At 40.4% G+C, this 24632-nt stretch overlaps 1 protein-coding gene across 1 annotated transcript in view; it reads left to right on the top strand.

Moving 5' to 3' along the window:
- The first annotated feature begins 225 nt into the window (after positions 1-225).
- The window catches only part of TNKS (tankyrase), a 128805-nt gene continuing 104398 nt past the window's right edge, over positions 226-24632 (top strand). The window contains exons 1-2 of the mRNA XM_041480096.1: positions 226-558; positions 7467-7691. Of these exons, the coding sequence (XP_041336030.1) occupies positions 519-558; positions 7467-7691 (265 nt within the window). The 5' untranslated portion in view covers positions 226-518. The remainder of the gene's footprint in view (positions 559-7466; positions 7692-24632) is intronic.

Here is a 24632-nt window from a genome sequence, read left to right as displayed (position 1 = left end):
GACACGCACGGCGGCTGTAAGAAGCAGCTGCCCAGATTCTGGAGTCGCAGCCGGACCGTGCCGTGGGGGCGGAAGAACGCGGCCTCGCCCCTACAGCGGGCTCCGCAGGGGAACGCCGCGCCCTCCCTCCTCTCCGAGGTCACGCCTCGGGAGGCGCCGTCCCGCCCCTTCCCAGCACCGGCAGCCGCGGAGGGGACGCGGTTCCCTGGAAGTGCCAGTGCCGGCCCCGCCCGGGCTCGGCCCCGCCCGGGCTCGGCCCCGCCCGGGCTCGGCCCTCGGGCGCCGCCGCGCCGGCCCCGCCGCCCGGCTCGGGCAGCAGCTCCAGCGGCTCTTCCTCGTCGTCGTCGTCCTCGTCCGCGTCGTCGTCGGCGGCGTCGAGCCCGGCGGCGGAGAGTCCCGAAGCGGCGGGCCCGGGCGCGGCGAGCGGGGCGTTCCGCGAGCTGCTGGAGGCCTGCAGGAATGGGGACGTGACGCGCGTGAAGCGCCTGGTGGACACGGGCAACGTGAACGCCAAGGACATGGCGGGACGCAAGTCCACGCCGCTCCACTTCGCCGCCGGTGGGTACCGGGGCCTCCCGTGCCCGGCCGGGGCAGTGACAGCGAGCGGGACAAGCAGGGTTCCTCTGGAATAGCTTCGGGCAGGGGGCCTCCAGCGCCCCGGTGATTCGGGAGTGGGCAAGCCTAAGCTGGAAGAGTGTGAGCACACTCTGTTCCCCGGCGGCGTTTCGTACAGGATGTTGGGAGGTGGCTGTTAAATCCCCTTCCTCTGGGTGAGACGAGTGGGAGAGGAGATGCTGGGAGCGTAAAGAGACTAAGATCGAAAAGTATGGACAAGTGATCTCTGTGTTTGATATCCATGGACTGCTGCAAACTTGTGCAGTGGACTTAGGAAGCAAGAAACTGAAATTCAGGACAGAGTTGACTTGAAGTAAGGGTTTCACCTGTGTTGTGACAGCTCAGGGACTTCTGTGATGCACATGCACTTAATGGGAATCAGTTTTGGTGCCTTGTACTTTGTAACTTGTTTCATTTCGGCATGGTTGCTGGTTGATGTCTGCATCTCTTGTGGTCTGTGTAGGCTTGGGAAAGGAATCAAGTGGAACAGTGAACTGTAGAAGTTACACATGCACCCCGGAAAGAATGCACCTCTTTGTGCAGACAAGAAATGTCATTGTGATCAGAACTAGTGTTATAAAAGCAATTTAGCAGTAAGGTCTAACAGTGTAGACTAACTGGAAGTAAATATTACCTTTCGGCAAACAGAACTGTAACAGATTACTGCAGTTCATAAAAAGAATATTTCTTACAAGGCATATTCTTTACTGGGGGCACAAGGCACACAAAATTAATGATAAAACTAAAATTAAGAAAGTCTTTTAAATCATTACTCCTAACTCAGGGCTTGTGCAATTGCTAGGTCTGTGGTCAGTCTGAGAGCTCTCTGAGGTGTGCCACAGTGTTACAGAACTGGACGTTACGTAGTGAAGCACACAGATCTAGTCTGAGCTTTGTGGTACACTGGTACAGGTAAATTAAGATAATTAACAAGTCTGTATCAAGTTATCAGTGTTTAAATGCTGGTGTGTGGCTCTAAATCACTGTTGAAATCAGTAGCAAAACGAACATTTTATGGCACAATATTGCCTGGCACTCTGAATAGTGCTGTACAATTTATCAGTTAGGCAACACACCCTGAGATTGTATGGGTTTGTTTTCATTTTCAGAGTACGAGGAGAATTTGACAATGCCCCTAAGGGAACTTTTGGTCCTGAGCTGTTTCCTTTTCTTTCTTCTCTGATCCCTGAGCTCTACTGCTGAAACGGGGCTTAAGCAAGTGGAGTTTAAAACACAGCAAACTTCTGGGGTATGGAGATGGACTTAATTTTGATGAGCCCTGAACATAATGATGGTACCAACTGCATGTGTGTTTATGAAGTTCTTAATGTTTTGGAAGGCTTGAGTCTGCTCTGCTAATTTTGGATTCAGACTTAAAGTTAGATTTGCTGCTTCCCCTAAAATTCTGAGATCTCAGGTTGTAACTTCAGTGCCCGTACAAACTGTAGTGCTGAAGCTGCAGTGGGTAATGTCTGCTCTGATTAGAGAAGAAATGGACAAAACTTATGTGAGGGGGTAAAGTTTTGGAAGTTGATAATGTTATTAAGATGTTACTGTAATAGCAGTGGAAAGTAATTCATTGTAGCATGAGGAAAATAGCAGATTAAGTTCTTGTACCTAACAAATTCCTGTATCTGTTTTTCTAGATTTAAATATTTTCCTTAGATACAATACCTATTTCATCTCAAATTGCTGCATGTCTGGTGCCAGTGGATTAGACATGTAAGAGCATTAGGCAGATTTCTTATTACAAAGATCTTGACATCCTGTGTTTTGGAAAGGCCTGTAAACAAGCATGTTGTTTGAATGCAGCTGATCTTAAGCAGTGCATACCTGCCAGTGATGCAGTGTGTTGATTTGATCTCCTTTGTGGGCCAAAGGTAATATAAAACTTGTTTGCTTATGAGCGTATAGCAGTCTGCTGTGTATGGGAAGCTGTGTTGTGGATAATAGCCCATGTTTATGAGCCATACCTAGGTGTGAATTGTATGGCCTTCAGTAGGGGAATGGGTGGGTGAGAGTGCAGGATGTCGTGTTTTAAACTGCTTTTTTCAAACTTCTTGAAGCTAAACTCTTAGATGGATAGAGTTTCACTTCAGATGTTGTGATTTGTGCAAGAGAAATTCTTCTTCTAATTTCTTCTTCATTTCCCGTTTTTGGGACTGAATTTTTTTCCTTTTTCCTTCCCCCTCCCACCGGGTACTTGACTTCTCAGCTGTTTTTTCAGATGTCTATCTTGGCAGCAATGCCAAGCAGTTAAGTTCTTTTACTGTAATAGGGAAGGATAACTTTCCCAGTTATAGTTCCTTGTAAAAATTACTAAGTTTGGGTTTCCTTAAGCTTTGTAAGGTTTCTGATTTGAAAATCACCTTTGTGTCATTTCTTGTGGCAGGACTATAAAAAGAGGGACTTCTGAGAGCACTTAGAATGCTTGGCATAGGTGTAAGCTGGAGGTAAGACAAGAGCTGAAATCTGTTACCAGTTGTTTTAAAATCTGGGGATAGGTCTGAATCTCTTTCTAAGAGTTGGAGTCACCTGCCCATTATTCACTTCAAGATAATTTGTGCATGGCCACATAAAATTGGAGCAACAGTTTTATCCACATTTTCTCTGTTGGGATACCTGAAGTGCCAATTCAACTAAATAAAGGGGAAGTGGTTCTTCAGCTCTGTATTGAAGTGTCAAGTAGTGTGCTGAATAAATCTGACCTGCTTTGGTTAGCTATTAATAGAGAAATTAATACTAAGGTGATATCACAGTTATAGAGGTCTGTCTTGCAAGCGGGAAGAGGTTGAGCAAAGCATAATTTTCCTTTCATCCTCCTTGCTTGGAAAGAGGAAAACTCAGTACTGTCTCAGCTGCTGTATGGATTGCAGGATATTTGTGTCTGATACCAGTGCAGGCTTTGGATATTGTCCAGCAGCACCCAAAAAGCAGGTTTTAAAGACTTGAAAGTGATTAAGTAACTTTAAAACATGTACAAAAAAAAAAGATAAATTAAGTGGAGGTATTAATGTATGCATAGCTTTTACATTCAGTTTATTTCAATAAAAACTAGCTTGCTAAAAAAATTTAAAAAGCACCTGTGCTAAGCATGGACAAAGGTATGTTTGGCTTAACTTTTTATCCATACTGGTTGCCAAAAGCAACCTCTACCTAGGGAAGAGTAATAAACTTACCCTCTTCATATGATGCTTCTCTGAGTACTCTACTTGCAGTTTGTGGCTTTGCAATTGTCTGAACAAAACCCAGTTTTTAAATGTTATTAGAGGGTCATCCTGCACTAAGGACTTCATTAAATAATTGAGCTGTTAACTTGTGCTAGAAGTAACTTGTTTTCTCTTGTACTTTGCACCTTCTTCACTGGAATATTCTGTCTTCTGCTTAGTGATTTTCTTCTTCAAACTGGGTTGAGTGAGACAAACTTTTTCACTCACTTGTCTTTCTACTGCATTTCTTTGATCTAAACATGTTACCTCTTTTCCTTAGAGAAAGATCTTAACTGTCATTGTTTATTTCACCAAAATAAGAACATCTTTACTGTACTATATGCCCCTCAGTAGCTGAAAATACTTGTAATGACAGCGTTTTCTATTCTTGTAAACTGGCCTGACAATTCTGCGTTTGACGGTGTTGTTGACACATAGTTGATAAAATACCACTTTTGTCAGCATAACCAAATGCTTTGGTTTTTCTCTATGTATGTGAGAGGTAGTTTTTTTTTTCCTGTTGGGAATGATATTGACTTTTTTTTAATAATTGGGTGATTTTAGTCTGTGATGAGGTGTCACATTGTAGGTGCAGTTTGTTTGGGATGGTGTGCCTTTACTTCTCAGCCTAAGCTATATGCTGTGCATCATTCTGTGGTTTGCGAGCTGAAGTGCCTGTGTTGATCCATTGTGTTTGAAGCAGGCTGACAGTGATGCATTCAAGGCTCTGAGTGTGTCATCCTCCATGCAGAGCACTCACATGCCAAAGCTGATTTTCTGTGACTTTTCTGCCATTAATATACCTGGATGGGGAGGACTCCTGTAAGCGTTTGTCTGAAATCTGAGCTTTTTCCTAGAGCCAGCTTGGGAACATACTTGCTTTGTCCCTTCTGAAACAACGTTGAGCCCTGCAAAAGGATATGTATGTATTTCCTGCTGACACCTTGGTTCATATGTTTTTAGACCTAGTCCTTGCTGGTAATCATTAATAATAGCGACTCTGTCAGAAGTGACTAGGTGGATGGACCTGGTAGAAATAAGCTGAGTCCTACACAGTTTCTTCATATAGCCACAGTCATAAGCTTGTCCAGTTCCACACCCATTTAAGGGGAAGTTAAACTTTTTTTTTAATCAGGAAGTTAGCTCCTGATTAGTTGCACATTCTTGTGCAACACGTTCTTTTAGCTTTACAGGTGTTCTCTTTCTAGTGTTTTACCCAGGGATATAGAAACTACTACTACTAATTGCTGACCTTTTCAAAACAGTTTTATCCTATATATGGCATAATATATAATAATATATATGGCATAATATTGGCTTAATGCCCACTTCTGTACCAAGAAGAGGTAGAAGCCTCCCAGAGGGCCTTCTGAAAGTTATGGAACTGGGATCACAGAATGGAGTGTTCTTGGTCTCATTGAAGCTCAGGCTTGGAGAAACCTGATTTTAGGTGACTTGTTAAAGCATCAGTGATAGAGCTTGTTTTCTTTCTGCTTATGTGTGTAGTAATTGCAAAAAGCTGTTGGGGGAAGGCAGTTTTTTTCTAAGCATGCCTTTGATATCACTAGTAATAACTGTTGGAAGTCTAATCACTTTGTGAAGGCTAGCATAAATAGCTATGCTCTAGAATATTTCTGGAGTATACAGCTTTAATCCTGAAGGCAAAGGGCTCCCATTTGGGTTGGGAAGCAGCCAGTGGTCAGAGTTTGAGAGCTGATCAAGCTGGTTTGTCAGCTAGCAAGCTGTTAATCATAAAAATACAAGCTACTTTGACATAGATGAGCAAGATAAGCAACTTCAGAGGCAGAGCTGATCTAAGTAGTGACTGAGTGTTGCTTGAGGGAGAGCCAGGAAATGGCAAGAGATAGTTGGTAACTTATGACACACTTCCACTCTGTGCAGAGACACCTGAATCAACCACTCCACCTGTGCTGTGATGTAGAGCAAATTAGATTACATTGCTCTGGAAAGCTTTGCTTGAGACATCATTCTGAAACTACTCTGACTCAACTTGTTGCAGGTGTCGCCTATGTCCTTGTCATAGGAGAGATGTCTGACCTCACACAGGTGTTTGTAAAGCCAAGTCACTGTTTAATTCTGCCTTGTGCGACTTAAAATGGGGTTAATAATTTTCAGCTGGATTCATATGGATACAATGAAGAATGCAAATTAATTCATCAATTAGGAAACATCCTGGCAGTCTTACAGCCTCAGAGCCCACAAAATGCATGTTAAGAAAAAAAAAAAATAGATGAAACAATAAAGTACTGGCCTTGACTTTGAAATGTTTTCCTTTATGCTTTTGGCAGCATTTGTGGTACATGAACTCTGTTAGTGTCACAAGTGTATTACTTAGTAGAAAGTTTCAACTTGCTTTCTTTGTGGCTAGTAACTTGTTCTCGTGTATTATCTTCTAATACTTTGTGCAGTGTGTCTCCTTCCCATTTAAAATTTTTTGGAAGGAATTTACAAGAGGATATAAATGCAAAATCTTAGACCTTCAGTAATACTGAACCACGTGCACTTTTTCCCATCTTGAAGGATTTTTAGTTTACTTAGTTAAATCACTCAGTTTAATTGTTTTCTGTTGTGAAGTGGGAGAAGTGCTTGGGAAAGTCTTAGGGAAGAAGCCTGATCCTGATGTGTGCTGTGGTAAAGCAGTGACACACAGTGACTTAGCTTGGATTTCTTTCTCCCTTTGCTTATAGCATAAAACTGTTTTGAAAAGGTCGTGTCTCTAAGAGTGCTCCTCTACCTAAAGGGCTTCTATTCCCATGTAAACTGTGTTTAGTCCTCTAACAAGTGGGATTGCATTTAACAAGAGCATCTTTCCAGCTTTGCTTAAGATCCTGGTGATACCTACAGGTGTGCTTAACCTGTGATTATACACTTCTGTAAAATTTAACTCCTTTTGGAGTCTTGTTCTTAAATCAAGGAGGTGAAAGGAGGAGGAAAAACACCTAATGAGAATCATAAGTCTTCTATGTCATAAGTTAAACTGTGCACGTAGCAGCTTTGCAGAGGTTGGAATTGGCATTTGGAGGAGTTCTTGCTATTTTGGGGTAAAGTGTCATTAATTGGGTGGTGGGTGAAATAGTTCAGCTGCACTTAAACTGATCAAACTGACTAGTTGATGTATTTTACTTGCCAGGGAAAGCATTCTTCCACCTCTTCAGGGAAGTCAGTTTTTTACCAAACTTTCTGAAAATTTGGCAAAGAATTATGTCTTTTGTGAATATTAGTAATTAGGTTATCTGTTAACTATTACTGTATGAAAGCTTTTGACTAACTGAAGGGAGGTTTAAAGTGGAAACCCTAGTGGGTGTATGTAACAGAGGGTACAGCTGGTGCTCCTGTTACTTTTCTTGCATCCCTCTCATCATTCAGCATGCTCAGCCTTTGTAGAATGTCTTAATGATAGAGTGGCAGGTTCTGATACAATACAGGTCCGTTCCGTCATGGCTGTAAGTGATTTGGCCCTCTGTTGTTGGAGCACGTGAACAGCGTCTGACTTTATGGTGGAATGAACCAAGAAGTAGATGAGGGACACAAATAATGTACACTGAGCTGAGAGTGAGCAGCTTTAGGTACTAAGTCATGTTGTTTTGTCAGACAAATGAAGAGAAATATGTTCTGTTGCAGGTTTTGGAAGGAAGGATGTTGTAGAGCACTTGCTGCAGACAGGAGCCAACGTTCATGCTCGTGATGACGGAGGGCTGATACCCCTGCACAACGCCTGCTCCTTTGGCCACGCAGAAGTGGTCAGTCTGCTGCTGTGTCAGGGGGCAGACCCCAATGCTAGGGACAACTGGAACTACACTCCTTTGCATGAGGCTGCTATCAAGGGGAAAATAGATGTGTGTATTGGTAAGTGTTGAAATTTTACCTGATTATGTTTTGTGAAGCTGTAATTGTTTATGTGCTGAACTTGGGATGAAAGCTATTACTTGTTTTAAAAGTGAACTACTTTCAATCTAGCAGGTAGGTATAGTGATAGTAACTTAACTTTCTCTTGGTTTGTAATACAAAGTTTGCAGAACTTCGATCAGAAAAACTATCCTGGAGAGACTGGATGAAGTCTCCTTGTTTGTTAAATTACAGTATTTAAAATCTGGAATATGGAGGTTTGTCTTTCTTGGTTGCTGTCAGGAAAACCAGCTTTACTAGATAAAGTCTTTGTTTCTTTGGCTGCTCTATATGTTGTAGTAGTGGTTAGGAAGATGGTAAACCTTTCATTCCATGCGTATGGAGAAACAACTCAGTCCTTTGGAGCTTTCCAGTTCAGTTTACAGGACACCATTATTCAGTGGTGATCTATCTTCAGTATGTGTTTTTTAGCCTGGAGCCAAAGCAATTTCAAATAAAATGGAACGCTTCAACTGTTTAAAATTTGTTGAGCAATACAAAGAGCTTTTCAGTCAGGATGTCTTTAACTTCTGTGGTTTTTTTCTGTACTTAGTAGTACTTTGTTTCTAAATGGGAACTTCTATTTTTATTTTTTTTACACTCAGAGCAGTTTCTTGAGCTTACACTCTTTTAACATCTACTAACCTGAATAAAATTATCTGCTCACCATTTCTTTTTAATCAAAAGCGCAAAGGAAAGCCTTTTAGGCACTTCAGTTAAGATTATGAACTATACGTTCTGTGTGTTACCCAGATGACAAGACACAATTATCAGACTTTCAGATAATTGTAAGTGCAATAAAACAGATGTCTTTTTTTTTCTGAAAGTTTTATTACATAGAATTCTTTCTAGAAAGCTACAAAACTTACAGAATGAAATCTTGCATTAGCTTTACTGCAATATTTAAGTCATTACTTAAACACCAGAAATTGAGTGAAAAAAAAAATTGGAGGAAACACCAGAATATAATTTTTCAGTCTGTTTCTTCTTTTTACAAGCAATGTGATTTCATCTCTGTATGCAAGGTAAAACATGGAGAATATTCTGTAGAAATTGAATGTAGTTGATTATGCAGCAGTATGTGGGAAGAGATCCATTGATATAGTAAGTTCCATTAACAGTCGACTATGACAATGTTGAATAGAAAAGTAAGTTTAATTCCAGTCAGTAACTGGAGTCTAGTATGGGACTTAAAGGAAGTAATTACTTTGGTCTGTTTTGTGCTTGAGTCAGCCTGATTTTGGGAACTGCTGACTGAAAATTCAGATTAAGTGGAAGAAAGTTTGACAGTAAGAGGCTGAATAGAAAATTGATCTTTTGCTTTGGAAAATATTTGTCTTTTTCAGTTTTTGAAACCTTGTATTAGAGCAGGAAAGGGTGCAGCAGCACACTTCTGTCTTTATGGATTGGTTGTGACAGAGGTTTTGGGATTTGGCAGGGCAAGGCGGCATGGGTAGTGTTGCTTTGGGTGGTTTGTCTAAAGACTTTGATACTCTGGAGGAGTTGGGGCAGGTCAGATGAAGAGGCAGATTATGTGATACATCTGTTTTGATGTACAGTGCTGGTAGAGATTTAAGATATTTAGATTTAATTTCTGTCATTAATGAACTGATGGTACCTTTAAAGTTCAGTCTTAAATCAGCAAGAAGTTGTGGACTTGGTGAAAGGAAGTACAGGCTTAAATTTATGGCTTGTGTTACGCAGAATTTCATTCTGTATTCTGTGCACACCTTAGATCTGTGACTAAACGTTGATGCTAAACTTAGGGTGTGATCCATGTATATGTAAATATTCAGCATGTAGAACTTACTGATGAAATCCCAAGGCTCTTCTGCTGTCTGGAGCAGTTTTAGAGTTCCTTGGAAGCAGTGAGCAGGCTTGTACCACTACACACAGTTCTCCAATCTGCCTGCAAGTAGCTGTGGAGGAATTTTGGGGCATGTTTTATAATTTATTTTAAACAAACAAGCATGATCTGTTCTGCTCAGTTTAGTTACAGTTTTCCATGTATGTTGTACTTCAGTCAGAGATTTCATTTGTCAGGGTGAGAGTTCTTACTAAAGGCTGTGGCGCCAGTCACCAGATTATTATGTACTGTAGTATGATGCTACTTTGGGATTTACTTGATTCTGTAAAACTTATAGGACATGAGTCTAGAAAGAAGTGTATTCTTTCATGTTTGTAGTGATTTTGCAGTTTATATCTAGTGGGCAAGCATATTTTCCTGTCTTCAGCAAAATTCCTGTTTCTTTCCAGCAGTTTTATATAAAACTTACATTTTAAGGTCTTCAGCTTTAATTTCAAAGTCTTTTGAAGGAGCGGAATGTTTTACACCTCGATAGTGCAACAATGTTTTTAGGGTATGAATTCAGACTAGGAATTCTTTAATAGCTTTCTGGAATACATTGTGCAGTGCTGCTGTTTACACCTTAAGTGTATGCTGTTGCAACTGATATGATGGAAGAAACTGTTCTGCTTAAAAAAAAAAAATTAATATTCAAAGAACACATCCTTGGAGCGCTGCTTTTTAAACAAGCAAGGCATACTTTTTAAAAAGCATTGTTTGAAGAACAGGAAATCCTGACATAACCTGGAATATTTTTTTTGCTGAATTTGGATGTCTATTTGAAAAGTGATGGACTGTGTAGAAATTAGTCCTCTAACCTCATTTTTGGCTACCTACTCTTGGCATCTTCTTCTGAATGATAAAATGAGTGAGAATTTTCCACTTTACCTTATCTCCTTTGCTTCTTCTTTGCCACCCCAGCCCGCATATTTTCTGTATCACATCTAGCATAGAACACTTTGTTTGGTCACTTTAGATGTCAAAAAGGGAAAAAGCAATAACTGAACGGTGTGGAGATGCAGCACATTCATGAATAATGATTTTTCAGAGAAAAATCTGAGACATTGAAGCCTAGTAGGAAGACCAGCAAAAGATGTGTAGTGACTCCAGCAGTAGAATACTCTTGTGTCTGGCACAAATGTTGGAATGGAGTGTCTATATTTGTGCTAAAGGTACTGTGGGTGCTCAGCTCCTGTGCTGGGTTTAGAGTAATAGGTACAAACCCTGCCACTGGGGAAAGCTTGTCTAGAAATAAGAAGTGTACGCGAACTGATGAAAACTCACCAGACTGTGCACCCAGGAAACTGTAAGACAGCAAATAGCTCATGTGAGTTCTTTTTCTTCTGTTTTACTGATTGCAGCTGTAGGACAGTGTAGGGAGGGGTGCTGAGTATGGCAGCAGTATTGACTCTCCTAGGTGGCAGTCGCTTTTGTGTTCTGCTTCTGGAAGGGAAGGCCTTCATAAGCAGTACGCAGCTGGTTTGCTGACCATCTCTTGCAATGTATTCAGTCACTGCAGATCTGTTTAGTTGCCAAGTAATTACACTTGAAAACACTGTTTGCTTTATGTAATCGGTTTTTAGACTAAATTTATTGAAGCATTGGAACCAATCAATAGCATTCTCCAGTATTTATGAATTCTAGGATTGCTTTATCTGTCAGGAAGATGCATTTTCAGTGTCTGTGAATTGCTTCTAGAGCTAATGAGAGGTGGTTTTGTATCTCAGTGTTGTATTTTGTCCTGGAATAGTGGATGAGTGGTGAACTCTGCAGTGTGCATTTGGAGGAATACTGTGATGTCAGGGTAGTGACTGTTCTGAATGTTGGGCTGTGGAGAAAGAATTATCTGTTTATTCAGTCTGACTGCAGCATAGACTTTCACATGAAGATCTGCATATCTCATTTTTTTTTCCAGAAATGAAGCTCATGATCTCAGACTGTAAAAGCCTTGAATGTATCCTTCTTTCCCATGGCAATCAGCAATTTAGGAACTTGATAAAGGGGCTGCATTTGAACTGTGTTGCATAGCAATTTATGTATAAAATTCCTGAAAGCTCTAATTCACTTCTTAAAAGCTGTCATACTTTTGGCTTTGAAGGTGTTCTGTGGCAAGAGAATTCTACAGTTTAAAAGTCTTGCTGAAAGAAAACAACCCTTCTTTTTTTGAAAAGGAGATTATTCTTGATTTCTTGATGACTTCTGTTGCAAGCTGTTCAGGACTTTAGTGAGAATTAGTAAGCAGTCATTTCTGTTTGCAGTTTGTATGTCCTTCGTGATTTTATAAATACCTGTCTTTTTTTTCATTCTATCAAATGTCTCTTTTCCAAGCTGAAAAACATAGTCTTCTCTTAAGTCATCCTGTTGAGTATTCTGGTTTTTCTGCCTCCTGCCTTCCTCCACAGCCATTTTTTTTAAGAGTGAGCGATTGGTATGGGGGATATGGACACTAAAAATGGGGGAAGTATATTCATAGGGTAACCTAATTTTCTTTCTGGTTTGGTTTTCTGGTTGCTGAGCACTGCATGGGAGTAGTTCAAGGTAGTTCCTGTGTGCTGTCAGCTCCTTTAAAACTATTTGTGTAGCGCAGTTTTTTTTTTTGTTAAAAAAAACCTAGGATAAAAATAACCTTACAGAAGCTGTCCTTATGCAGTTTGTCCGGGTTTGCTTTGCCCTCCAGTGTGTTTGTTTCTGCAGAAGCTGTAGCTGTTCTTGCAGAGATTTTTTTTTTCCTGTGTGGATCTCCAATTAAGTGTTGATATCTGTAGGACTGCTAGGCTAAATATTATCTCAAGTGTCATTGACCTGCTTAGTTTTTAAATGCAGCCTTCAAAATATGCAAACACAAGCATATCTGTGGTGATGCCATGATGTATGGATCTGAACATACAGGGTACTGAAGTAATTTTAGGGAAATAAAAAATTTTGTCTACTGAAAAGCTCCCTTCATCACTGTAGAAGCTGTAGAAGTTTTTAAAAATCACTTTTAGTCCATGCAGTGTTAAAAGGATCCACCCAGAATTACTTAATGTGACTTGAGACTAGTGTTTTTACTGGCTTCCTCAGCTAGTTTTAAAATCTACTGCAAAGATCCTGTGGCATGATGAATTTACTGTTCCAGTGCTATGAAGTGACCTCTAATGGTACTGTCAAGGTGCATTTATCTCTTTTTGACCAGAGAATTTCTGTGTAAGTTGATTTTTTTTCTTTACCCTTTTTGCACTTGAAAGATACAGCAAGCAAGCAAGCTAAAACTTTTTTAAACTAACAGCTTTTCTCATGTATAGGTCGTGCCCTTAATATAGGGATCACTATTATTTAAATGCCTCTTTGTAAGCATGTCAAAACATTCCTCACCCTGCTGTGCTTCCTCACAACTGAGGAAGGAGAAGAATTCATTAGTTATTACCTTCTGCTAGTATACATGTTTTGACTGAAAGATGTGGAGGGAGTATTATATGACCCCTTTCTGCAGGGCAGATAAACCTTCTGCTAGGATTTAAAAAAACATTTATGAAAGGTATTCTATGGGTAGAAGCAGCACACAGTAAACCTTACAGGAGTTGTAGAAGTGGTAAAATCACTGAACTACTAAAAATCATTGAACTACAAAAATCTTTGAACTGCTCATTTGTTTGGTCACCTTGCAAAGAAGGCATGTACAGGAAATAGTGAAATTATTACAGTTTATGGTAGTAATTTTGTCCTAAGAGATTTTAGAGTGCTTAGAGTGTTTCCAAGTAGAGGAACTGTATTACTGTAAAAGTTAAAGAAGTGTCTAATTTTACTACCTGAAAAAGAGTAATAAAAGAAAAATCATAATAAGCGCTGTCAAGGAGCAAAATTGTATAGTAGCCAGTTCTTTTTGGAGGTGGGGTAACAGAGAGAAGATTTGGTATCTTAACTGAAAATTAATTAAACTGACTTAGATTTATCCGCTGGATAGACAGAAGCCTGTAAGAAGACTAGTAGCTTCTTAACAAGAATTAGAGGGGATGTTGGTAATTGAGGTCCCTTGGGATCTGGTTATCCATGCTGTTCGTGGGAGAGATGTACTGAATTCCTGAAGACTCCCTTGGAGAGCTGGTGTTCTAGAAGAAAGCTTCGATTCGAAGAAGCATCCTGGATATCTGATGTTCAGAGGCTTGTAAAATAATTGAAAAATACTCTCAAGTAAGTACTTTAAAATGTAAAATGTTTTAACTGTTGCTGTTTATATCAGAAGATTCTTAATACTGTTACTGTTCCTACTCTGACTTTTGAACTACTGGAGTACTACTATTACTGACTGTTCTTAGTGTGTTGTGAGGAGACAGTGACTTGTATTTGAACTTTAAGTTGCAGAAAAGTTTAAAGAGTTTTAGACTGTTCTTGTGTACCAGAATTGTGAGTTTTGTCCATTAGGAGGACATGAATTAATCCGTACAGTGTGGAGCTTTCCTCTCTGTTAGCTGCAGTTAATATTGATATGAGAGGAAAGATACTTTGTATTTGATATGCTAAATCACAAGCAGTCCTTGTTAACACCATCTATCTCTTATATGTCCCAGTGTGCAAAATAAAAATCCTAGCTATTCTTAATAGTACTTATTATTCAGATACTGATCGAAGCCAAATCAGTTGTTGTGGAAGCAGGCTCATCAGACTACAAGAGTTAGGAATTATTTTGGTCTGTTTCTGCTGTGTAAGTTACAACATTTGTTTTGGAACCCTGCTTCTTTGAGTAGCAAAGTTATTTTAAATTGGTGCATACCTAGTGACTCAAACACCTAATATGCTTCTCATACTGTTTCTTCATGGGGCCTTTCTTAAAGGAGCCTTACATGATAGCAGACAGAGGATGGAAATTTCATGTTTTAGCTTGAGTGGAAGAATACTTCTGTTGTCTCAAGTACTTGTTCCTGGTTTTAAATAGTTTCATGTCCTCTAACTGCTTGTTTAAGCTATGTTAGCTTCTAAATGTCAATATTCATCACAGAAATGAAAGCCTCGAGGGCTGAGTCTCACATGTTTTGCATCTACAGTGTAGTTCAGTAGTCTGTAGTTTGGACTTGCCCTACTGAAAGAGACCTGAGAATAAGGCTGCCTTCTCTGTGAGCTGTTGGGGGTGGAGGAATCCACCACTGAAATAATACACTGGTAATTGGGAGGCATTGTAATACTGTTGTCATAGTAACAATGGACTGGAGTGTGAGACAACAGGGCTTTTGTCAAAAGTGACAACAGAAAATGGTTTGGGGCATTCTACCATGGCATATACAACTGCAGTGCTCCCTGGTGGACTTGGGCAGAAAGACATGAGGGAAATGGATTAATTCCTGTATGAGAAGGATGTCTGTTCAGTGTGTGACATCTGTGTGCAGATGGGTCTGTTATGGAGTGTTGTCTCCAGGAGTTACCGTATGCTGGTACTGTGCATGTGTAGCTGTGATAGACACTTCTGGAAGAAATCTCTCTGAGCAGTGTCAGTCACACATATGTACCCAACAAAGGAAGGACTTTGAGTGCAAGGAACCTTAAAATAAGTGGATCATTGATGCAAGGTGGAAGTGCCAAGCCACAACATTTTTTTACGAAGACCAAACATTGAGCTGGATTAATCCTCATGTTAAATCTTCTTCAGGACCAAAATCAACAGTGAACTTTGTAGTAGAGAGGATGATGCTTTGTACAAATCAGATGCCTTGTCTGGGAATTAATGCAATGCATAATTTGAAAGCTGTCTTTCTTTCTGTTAGGTTTAAATTGTATTGACAGTTAATATGTTAGGACCTGTCTAGATTTTAGACTTTTTCCCAGTCTTGTTTCTTTTTCAAAATTCAGGTGTCAAGAAAACATTTTTCCTTGTTTGCTTGCTTGGCACAGAAGCATCTGTGGAGGACAAAGAAAAGAGTAATTTATTTTATGAGGTTTCTTTACAAGTACTCATAAAATCAGAATCTGATTTCTTGCAGAGAAGGAGGTGGTGTGATAATATGCAAACACTACTGGAAAATTTGCTATAGGGTATTTCTGGGAAGTTAAGGTCTTCAAAAGTAGTGATGTTAGCTATTTGCAAATTGAGAGGGAGGGGAAGAAGTTGCATATCATTCAGAACAGAGTAATGGAACAGATGGTCCTCTTTCAGACACTGAAACTGCTTTCAGATGTCCAGTATGAGTTTGGAATGGCATTCTAAATATCTTGTAGAAATAATTAATGTTATGGGACAATGCTTCTGATTACTGTAGCAATATCTGCTTTTAGCTTCTCAGCGGAACCATGTGGTCCTTAATGCAATTCATATGTGGTTTAAAAACAATCTGTAGATATATGTGTAGATGTTAAAGGCACAAATGAGTGGAGCAAATTCTAGGAGAAGTCTCAGATGCTTTCTTAGGCTAATGGAAAACATTGATTAAAGTATTACTACAGGATATAAAAGTCTTTTAAAAATGTGTAGGCAAATAAATCTTTGTCATATAGTGAATAAATGTATCTCTTTTTAATGATTTCGTTTTTATATAAAGCAAGTGTGCAAAATAAACTGTGGGTTCTTGAAGGCTACTGGAAATACTGAGCTCTTGCCTCTTGTTCTGGGTGGTCTTCACTTCAGCTATTCGTGTAGATAGGACTCCTGATTGATAAGCACAGTGTCCTGTAGTTCGTTGTTTCACCGTGTTTATACAAATGCAGCAGCAAGGCTGAGGTGTCTGATGTGAATCCTGCTATTCGTGCTGCTGTGTGTAGTCTTCATGTTTTGCTGATGACTTGTCCAAGCAAGCAATACTGAGCAAGTTCTTGGTTAGGTACAGTACTCTTGACCTAACTATAGTATTGGATACTGAATGTATATGATGAGGGATGCAAGAAGAACATTTTGTTTTTATATTCTTGTTTGGGGTGATACAAGGATAGCACAGGACATGGGTGACCCCGGAAAAGAGCTCACTCAGACTGATGTAACATGCATCGTTCCCTAGCGTGAGACCTGTAGCACTGATGATATCTCACCTGACAGACTGAGATTTTTACATTGTAGAATGTTTGCTTGTCAAGAACCTAATGCTAAATACACTAAGACTTGCGCTGCTCTGTATCAATAGGCCATGCTGGTGAGCAGTTCCAGGGCTGCAGGAAAAAAGTGGATATAGCACTAGACTTGAAAAATTGACAGCAGTCTTACTGTTTTACTTAATAATGTGATCTAAGATAGTTTCTGGGGAAATTTTACAATTCTGATACATGTAATCATTTGTTACTCGAGCTCTAGGTCTGCTTGAACTTAGTATATTCTTAGCTTCCTCATTTTACTTCATAAACAGAATTTTTGAGAACACTTGTGTCATCTGGCTAACCTGTAGCTTTAACCACATTTTCATGGATTGAACAACTTGTTATTCCTAAGATTTCATATGTTACTTGTATCTCTTAAACATTTGATGGCTATGTTGTGGACTAATGATGAGTTTACAAAATTGACATAAGGTTCAAGTTTGTGCGAAGTATGCAAAAGTTATTTTACATTTTGGGGCTTGTTTAATCTAAAAAGTTTCAGATATTAATCACATGAAAATATCTGTGTGTGTGCCATAGGGTGTGTGTCTAAGACACCATCTGTGTACTGTTGGACTTGTGTACTGTTGAAAGCTGGTAGGCACTGAAATTCACCTCTGGAAAAGGAGGAATGTGCTTGTGGAATGTGACAGTTATTCTAGGGTTTGGTAGTTGTTTTTTTCTGCATCTTGTGCTCATTTCACTGAATGAGGGCATGTGAGCTGCTGCTAGGGTTTAAAGCCTTTCAGTTAATGTTTTTTCAGATGCTTTTCCATTTTGTAAAAATGGTAGCTCGAGGACAGGTTCCCATAAGCTTTTAAGATCCCTTTGTTCATGTTGGTTCTCGGGTGTTAGATTTTGGTTCACTGGCAAATAGTGCCTTCTGATAGCCACACAGCTAATTTCATATGCAGTCTATAATTTGACTTCCACCAAGACATTTTTCCCCCTCAGACTTCATCGGGAAGAAATGGTGAGCTTATGCAGGAGATTGGAATTCATCTTTGGTTTCTCTTAACTCTCTTCAATTCCTTTTCTTCCTAGGATGTTCTCTGTTGACCTAATTTGCCTCAGTGACTGCTTCAAGGGCTCTGAAAGCAGGGCTCTTAATCTGTCAAGTGGGTTGTCAGGATTATAGCTGACATTTATTTGAATAAAACTTGAAGTAGAAAGGTGAATTTGTTCAGAGAAAAGTTAAATTGGGACCAAGAAATGAAGAATTGTCCTTAAAGCAGCTTTCAGCTTGGGATATAGGTGAAAACATAAATTGCTCAGACAGTAGGGCAGCAGTTCAGATTGCTAGCTGTTCAATATGGTATATTAAAACAATTGCTTGAAGCTTAAGTACTTGCACAATTGCTGCCTGCAAGAAAAGGGGTTGTGATTTCCTTGTCGCATCGCTAGTCTTCAGTCCATACCATCTGCAAATGAGCTCAAAGGTTTTTGTTAGGTTTTTTTTGGACCTCTTTTGATGAAAGGGTCTTCTATTGCATTTTGCACACTTACAGTATACGTGTTCCAGATGACTACTCAAACACACTGAGATGTGGTTTTTAAGCCCCTTTGTGAAACGGACACAGATCAAAATGTGGGAGGTTCCTTATGAATGCCAGGAAACACTTTTTGCCATCAGGACAGGTAATCACTGGTTGCCCAGAGAAGTTGTGGAATCTCCTTCCTTGGAAATACTGAAAAGCCATTTGGAGAGAGTCCTGGGTAACTGAGTCTAGGTGGCTCAGCTGCAGCAGGGAGGATAATCTACAGAGGTCCCTTTGACCACGACTGTTCCATGATTCACTGTGATTCAGTGTTAGAGGAGTGCATGTGCATGGCTGCAGATAAATAGGATTAAATAAATGCTTAGTGTACTGCTGTCTTTCATTGCTTGTTAGCTCAATGAAAGGTTTTTTAGTTTTGTTATTCCTTTTTTTTTTTTTTTTTTTTCTAGCTGAGGCTTCTAGAGTGCTTGCATTTTACAGGTTCATTGTGGAGCACCCAAAACTTCCTTTACACTACACAGCTTTTTGCGCAGATAGTGTTCCTGGGGGAAGTGTTTTGGAATGGCAGCACTGTCTCTTACATGATGTAAAAAAAACACAAACAAAAAAACTGCAATTGAACTTAGGTTTTGAGGTGGTTTTCTAGAAGACTGCATTCTACATAATCTGCATATACTTTTGTTCTCACTCTTAGCTGGAATGGAAAATTTTAGCTTGAAAACTGTTACATCAGAAAAATTTAGTTTAGTTCATTAAGTCCAGGCAAGATCAAGGCTTTGAGTTGATGTTCATGTAGGCTGAGCAATCTACTCTGGCTCTTTCTCTGAGGGCAGAAGGATATTATGAGCCTCTGCTGTGCTGCCTACGGGCTCTGGAACCTTCTGCATGTTCTTTCTTTCTATGCATATTTAATCATAGGTCGGCAGAACCGGCATACCAGGGAGCAATTTTGTAGTGCTTCCTACATACAGAGAACGAATCATAGTTAAAATCACAGAATGAGTAAGGTTGGTAAGGACCATTGGAGGTGATCCAGTCCAACTTCCCTACTCAAGCAGGATTCCCTAGAGCATGTTACTCAGGATTGTGTAACTCAGGATGTACTTACTTATGGGGCAAGACTCGAAGACAATCAAAATAAGTATCTTCTACCCCTGCTCGAAGAGCTTTTGTTGTGGCAGTGATACTTGTGGTTTTGGTTGTTAGGTTCAGATCCCTTCCCCTTACCTTGCTTTGATTAGATAAATCTGATCTCTGGAACATCTTGTGCCAACTTAAGTCTAGAATGCATTGAAGTCCTGCAGTACATTGGGAAGTGAGGTTTATGATATGTAGATAGAGACAGGAAGTCAGGTTGTCGTGCTACGAGGTTGAAACTTCATTGAGCAAAGTCTGAAAGCACTTCTGGGGCAAACAATGAGTTTGGCTGAGACAGAAGAGTCTGACAGAAGAGTCTTTCTGAAAAATTAGGAGTTAAAATCAGTTAAGATCCTTTTCAAAGTGATGCTGTGTAATTTTTTTTTTTTTGGTCTAGATCTTTTTTCTCTTCAAAACAAACAAGCAAAAAGGTGGTACTGGGAGATCTTGTTCACGATGCTTCTTTGTTTTCTTACTGCTGCCTTGAAGCCTCTTTCTGTGAATTGCTCAAATAAACTGAAGGAACCTGATCTCTAAGTGTTGTTAACACTTAATCTTTTACTGGGCCTCTGCTCAATTTGGTATTGCATCTTGTTACTGGAGGAACTAGTGCAGTTTCCACAGCATATGGAGTCATGAGAAGCTGCATTTCAAAGATCAGATCTGTGTTAATAAAGGGAGGTACTTGATATGGCTGTCCTCTGACCCTGCTGGACCAAATGGGCATTTTAGCTGTAAAGCAAGAAATGCCTCTGCTAGGAGAGCCATATTCTGAGCTGTCTGTGTGTTGTCTTGTCTCACATACTGATGCCCTCAGCAGTTGCTGCAATTATATATCTAATGACAAGGTAACAGAAACGTGCAGCTGGTGCTGTGTTTATCCACATCGCATCACATTTGGTCCAATTAGCATTTCTAAATGAGAGCTAGCTTTCTTTTATTTGAAAATGACCATTTAACACCATCCATCTGTATAAATTTTAAAACTGTGGATCTCCAGGAACTGGCCTGCAGGATTACAATCATAGAATGGTTTGGGTTGCAAGGGACCTTTAAAGATCATGTAGGCCATATCCCCTGCCATGGGTAGGGATAGTGTTCACCAGATCAGGTTGCTCAAAGTCCTGGGGAACTTGACCTTGAACACTTTCAGTGATGGGTATCCACAACTTCTCTGGATGTTCCAGCTTTGCAAGAGATTCAGTTGGATGACATCTGTAGCTTTTCTGATGGAATCATTTCATTGTGGGAGGCTACCAAATGAGTCAGGCATGATCTGCTCTTTCTGTCTCTAAGCAGCTCCCTGTCTTCCACATGTTTTTATGTGTCTACCAGGGGAATCTTCCATGATTTTACTGGATATGGAGTGAGGCTGCTTGATTGGTAGTTCCTGGGGTCTTCCTTTTCACCTTTTTTCAAAATGCGTCTGACGTTTTTCAGTCTGGGGATTTGCCGTACTGCTAAGACTTCTTAGCTATGATTGCGATTGCTTGGCCATTTCAACATCAGTCTATCCCTTCAGAACCCTGGGTTAAATCTCACTGGGTCCTATGGACTGATGTACATTCAGATATTTCGAGTAGTCTTCAACCTGACCTTCACTTAGAGTGGAGAGAACTGTAGTCTACAGTCCCAACACTGAAGTTCAGGGAACTGAGAGATGTGGGAAGAGAGATTCATATTGAAAGCTGAAGTGAAAATCTGTTGAATAGCTCAGCCTTCTCCATATTGGTTTTCGCTAGTTCTCATGTCTTACTTATCAAGAGGGGGTATGTTTACTTTAATCTTCCTTTTTCTAGCCAGTGTTCCTGTAGAACTGTGCATTTCCTTTTTACGCTTTAGTTTGGTCAGGAGGTCCTTAGTTAGTCATGTTTACCTCCTGCTTCCCTTGCCTGTTTTCTTACACGTGGTAATTGAGAGAGAGCTCCTGGGCTCTATGAAGAATGTCCTTAAAGGGCTGCCAGTTCTGTTCGGCTCCACTGTCCTTGAGGGCAGCTCCTGGGGGATCCCATCTATTAATTCAGTCAGCAACTGAAAGTGTGCTCTGAAAACTTGGAGTCCTTACTCCATTCTTCACCTGGCCTGCAAGGGTCTGCTGGACTGCTTGCAGTTTACTGTGCTGCTTTTCCAGCAGATATCGGGGTGATTGGAGTCCCCCAGCAGGTTCAGAGCCTGCAAATATGCACCTACTGTAGCTGAAGGAGGGACTCGTTATCAACAAGCTTCCTTTGATGAGGTAGACTGTAATAAACACCAGCCGTGAGGTTTCCTTTGTTGGCTTAGCCCCTAATTTTTACCCATAAGCTATCAACTTTTTAATTGCTGTTTTTCCAAGGCAGCTCTCTAGAGTCAATGCTTTTTTGTTGTTGTTGTTTTTCTTGGAGGGCAACCACCTGCTTGCTTTTCCTTCTTGCTTGTGACTTCTGAAAATTTTCCAGTTGTCTATTGCAGCATTCCAGTCGTGTGGTCCTTTGCATGATGTTTCAGTGATAGAGGTTAGATTGTAGCTTCCTAGCTGCCAAGTGGCTTCCAGCGCCTCCTGTTTGCTGCCCCAGCTGTGTGTATTGATATGGAGACAGTTTAGCTGTGTCACTGACCTTACCACCTTCTTGGAGGACCATGTCATAATTCCTTTGAGGCATTTCACAGGTGTTTCCCTCCCAGTTCCTAATATATCAGCAGTCCCTGACTTTTCTCTGTTCCTCAGAACTTTATCACTTTTTCTTGGCTACTTGTCTGCTGCCCCGTCCTGCTGTCAGAACTCTTGTTTCTGTCTAGGCTATTGGGAAGACCACCTAATTCCCTTTAAAATTTTTGGTTTCAACATAGTGGAGCCTAACATTGCTTTTGTAAGCTTCTGCTTCATACTACTGTAGTCGGTGTATTTGTCTCTTGCTCTGTCTAGCCCCAACAAAGAACAAAACCAACATGTTGGTTCATTGGGAACAAACCCATGTCTGGGATAATGGGAAACTGGAATGCCCTGAACAAGGGAAGTAGAGAAGGCAAAATGATGGGAAGCGCTAAGCAGATCACACTGACCCAGCAGGACTTTGGCTGGTAACGTTAGATGTACTCTAAACTAGAAACACAAAATTACTCTTTTCAACTCTAGTCACCGGCATGTGTCCCTATGCTGTCCTTGTTGGTGCCAACCACAGCATGTCATGTTGTTGCATGAGAATTGGGCAAGAGATTGCTTCTCTGATCTGCCTTGTTGCCTGACCAAATGTTTGCAGCCACAGCCCCCCAAAGTGGGGTGGGCAGCACAGGGCTAGGTGTGGCAATTCTGCCAGTGTGGTCTAGGTGAAACAGGTTGCCCAGAGAGGTTGTGAAAGTTTCATTCTCTGGAGATATTCAAAAGCCTTCTGGACACTCCTGTCCCTGATCTGCCACCAGGTTATCATGTCTTCTTGCCAATGATCTACCTGCAGTGTTTCCAGATATGTCTGGTTATTGCCTCTATCCTATCCTGACTCTGAACTATGTGCCTTGGTGTGCTTAGCCTTTCTGCTCCTTAATCTTCTCTTCATTCATTTTTTATGGCATTCACTGTAGACGGGCAGTCAAGAGCTGTCTCTCCTTTTTTTCCAACTCCTCTTGACTGAGCTGGCAGTGGTGTTTGAGGCTGTGGATGTCATCAGGTCCAGCAGAGATACTTAAATCCTTGGAGCTCTGTGTAGCCTCTGTAGTGATGCTGTGTCTCATGTTTTTTCCTTGCAGTTCCAGTGTCTGATGAGTACTACACCTTGTTTCTTCATGATACAGACAAGCCTGGTTTGCTTACAGAGGTGGAAGTTAATCTGTGATACAGTGGTGGTTGATGTTATTAGCCATATCTTATGTATTCAGTTTTATAAAGCTAAGAGTAGGGTGCTACATTTTTTGTTATATACAGTTATTTAGCAGAAAGGCTTATGTATCTGGTAGCTTGCCAAAATGGAATTATTGGCTCTAAATCACGGAAGTATAATACCTAGGCAAGAAACTGGTGTTCTTGTAACATGAGAAAAGCTTCATAACTTTAGTGGTTTGATTGACATGCACTGGTAGTTTGATTTACATGTACTGGTAGTTGGGGGAGAAGATGCCTTTATCAATGGCTTGAGAAAAGTTGATACTTTGGATTCCAGTATGTTGTCTAGATGTTTTCAGAATGTGGAGGTAAATAAGCATGTTATGTTGCTTGTTAGCTTGGAAACATCCTACATGAGACTTAGACTGAGAGGTGTGTGTGTTCCTTGGACCTAAAAGTTAGTGAGAGACTGACCAGCTCTAGAGGTGTCACTTAGAGAAGTGGAAGATAGTGCCTGTGTTGTAAATCAAAAAGAGATCTTTTTCTTAGGCTGTATCCTCTGTGCCTTGATTCCTTGGGAGTAAGTAGATAAAGCCCAAGTAATATAGTTTGAAAAGAACCTTTGGAGATCATCTTCAGAATTTGAAAAGGGGGAAGAATGAATATATAGTAAAGCTGGGGTAGCTGGAAGGGATGCCAAGCGCAAGGCAGTAGGACAGTGATAAAAAACTGCTGGGGAGTGAGTAGGCAATGGTAGAGCTGTGAGCAACTCTTGAAATATAATTAAAAGCAGCTTGCAGTACAGATACTTCTGGGAGGTCTGCCTGTAGTTCTTGCATTTTTCACTCAACAGTCAAAAATTTGGATGTACCTTTTTTTTTGTATTTGCATGCATCTGATTTGAAACCAAATGTGAACTTTTCCATCAGCATTCCTGTAGGGTTAGTCAGGAAGCTGTAGGTTTTGAGCCTAGAGAAGTCATATCTGAACAATACTGATCTTTGTGCTAATATGAACAAACAAATGTATTTTTATCCCTATTCTATTTCCACTGTATTTATGTCTTTCAGTTAAAAGTGTTTTCATTTGGTGCACTTTCAACTGTGGGAGTAAGAAGCAGAAAGGACTAAGTACCTGGGTGATGGTTTCTGTGTAGACAAACTTCCTTCCCCCCACCCCAGTAAAAACAACACTTGTTGCTTGTTGATAGCTACCAGGGAAGTTTTTGCCATACCTTGTTGGTGAAAATGTAAGGGTTGAAACGAACAAAAGTAAAAATGTTTGTTCTTGCCAGCCAAGTGAGGTTGTGCTGGTTAACTTCACAGTTCAATATACCTATGCCAGGAGGTGTGGGCCAAGTGTGTCATTTTAGGAGTCATCCTGCTGTAGTGAGTTGACAGTAATGTGAAATAATTAGTAATTGTATATGCTCTATGCAATGCAGTATCTTTTTAAAAAATATAGTAAGACTTATGGCCTTTCTTTTCTCTAGTACTGATCTGATATAATAGCAGTGTAATTAAATAAGGTACTTCAGATAGTAAGTGAAAATCAGAACCTGAAGTATTGTAGCAGTGAGGGTAAAAAATGCA

Source organism: Pyrgilauda ruficollis, unplaced genomic scaffold (genome assembly GCF_017590135.1).
Source record: "Pyrgilauda ruficollis isolate IOZ18807 unplaced genomic scaffold, ASM1759013v1 scaffold5, whole genome shotgun sequence".
NCBI classification, from domain to species: Eukaryota; Metazoa; Chordata; class Aves; order Passeriformes; family Passeridae; genus Pyrgilauda; species Pyrgilauda ruficollis.
This window is presented reverse-complemented; position numbering and strand designations above follow the sequence as displayed.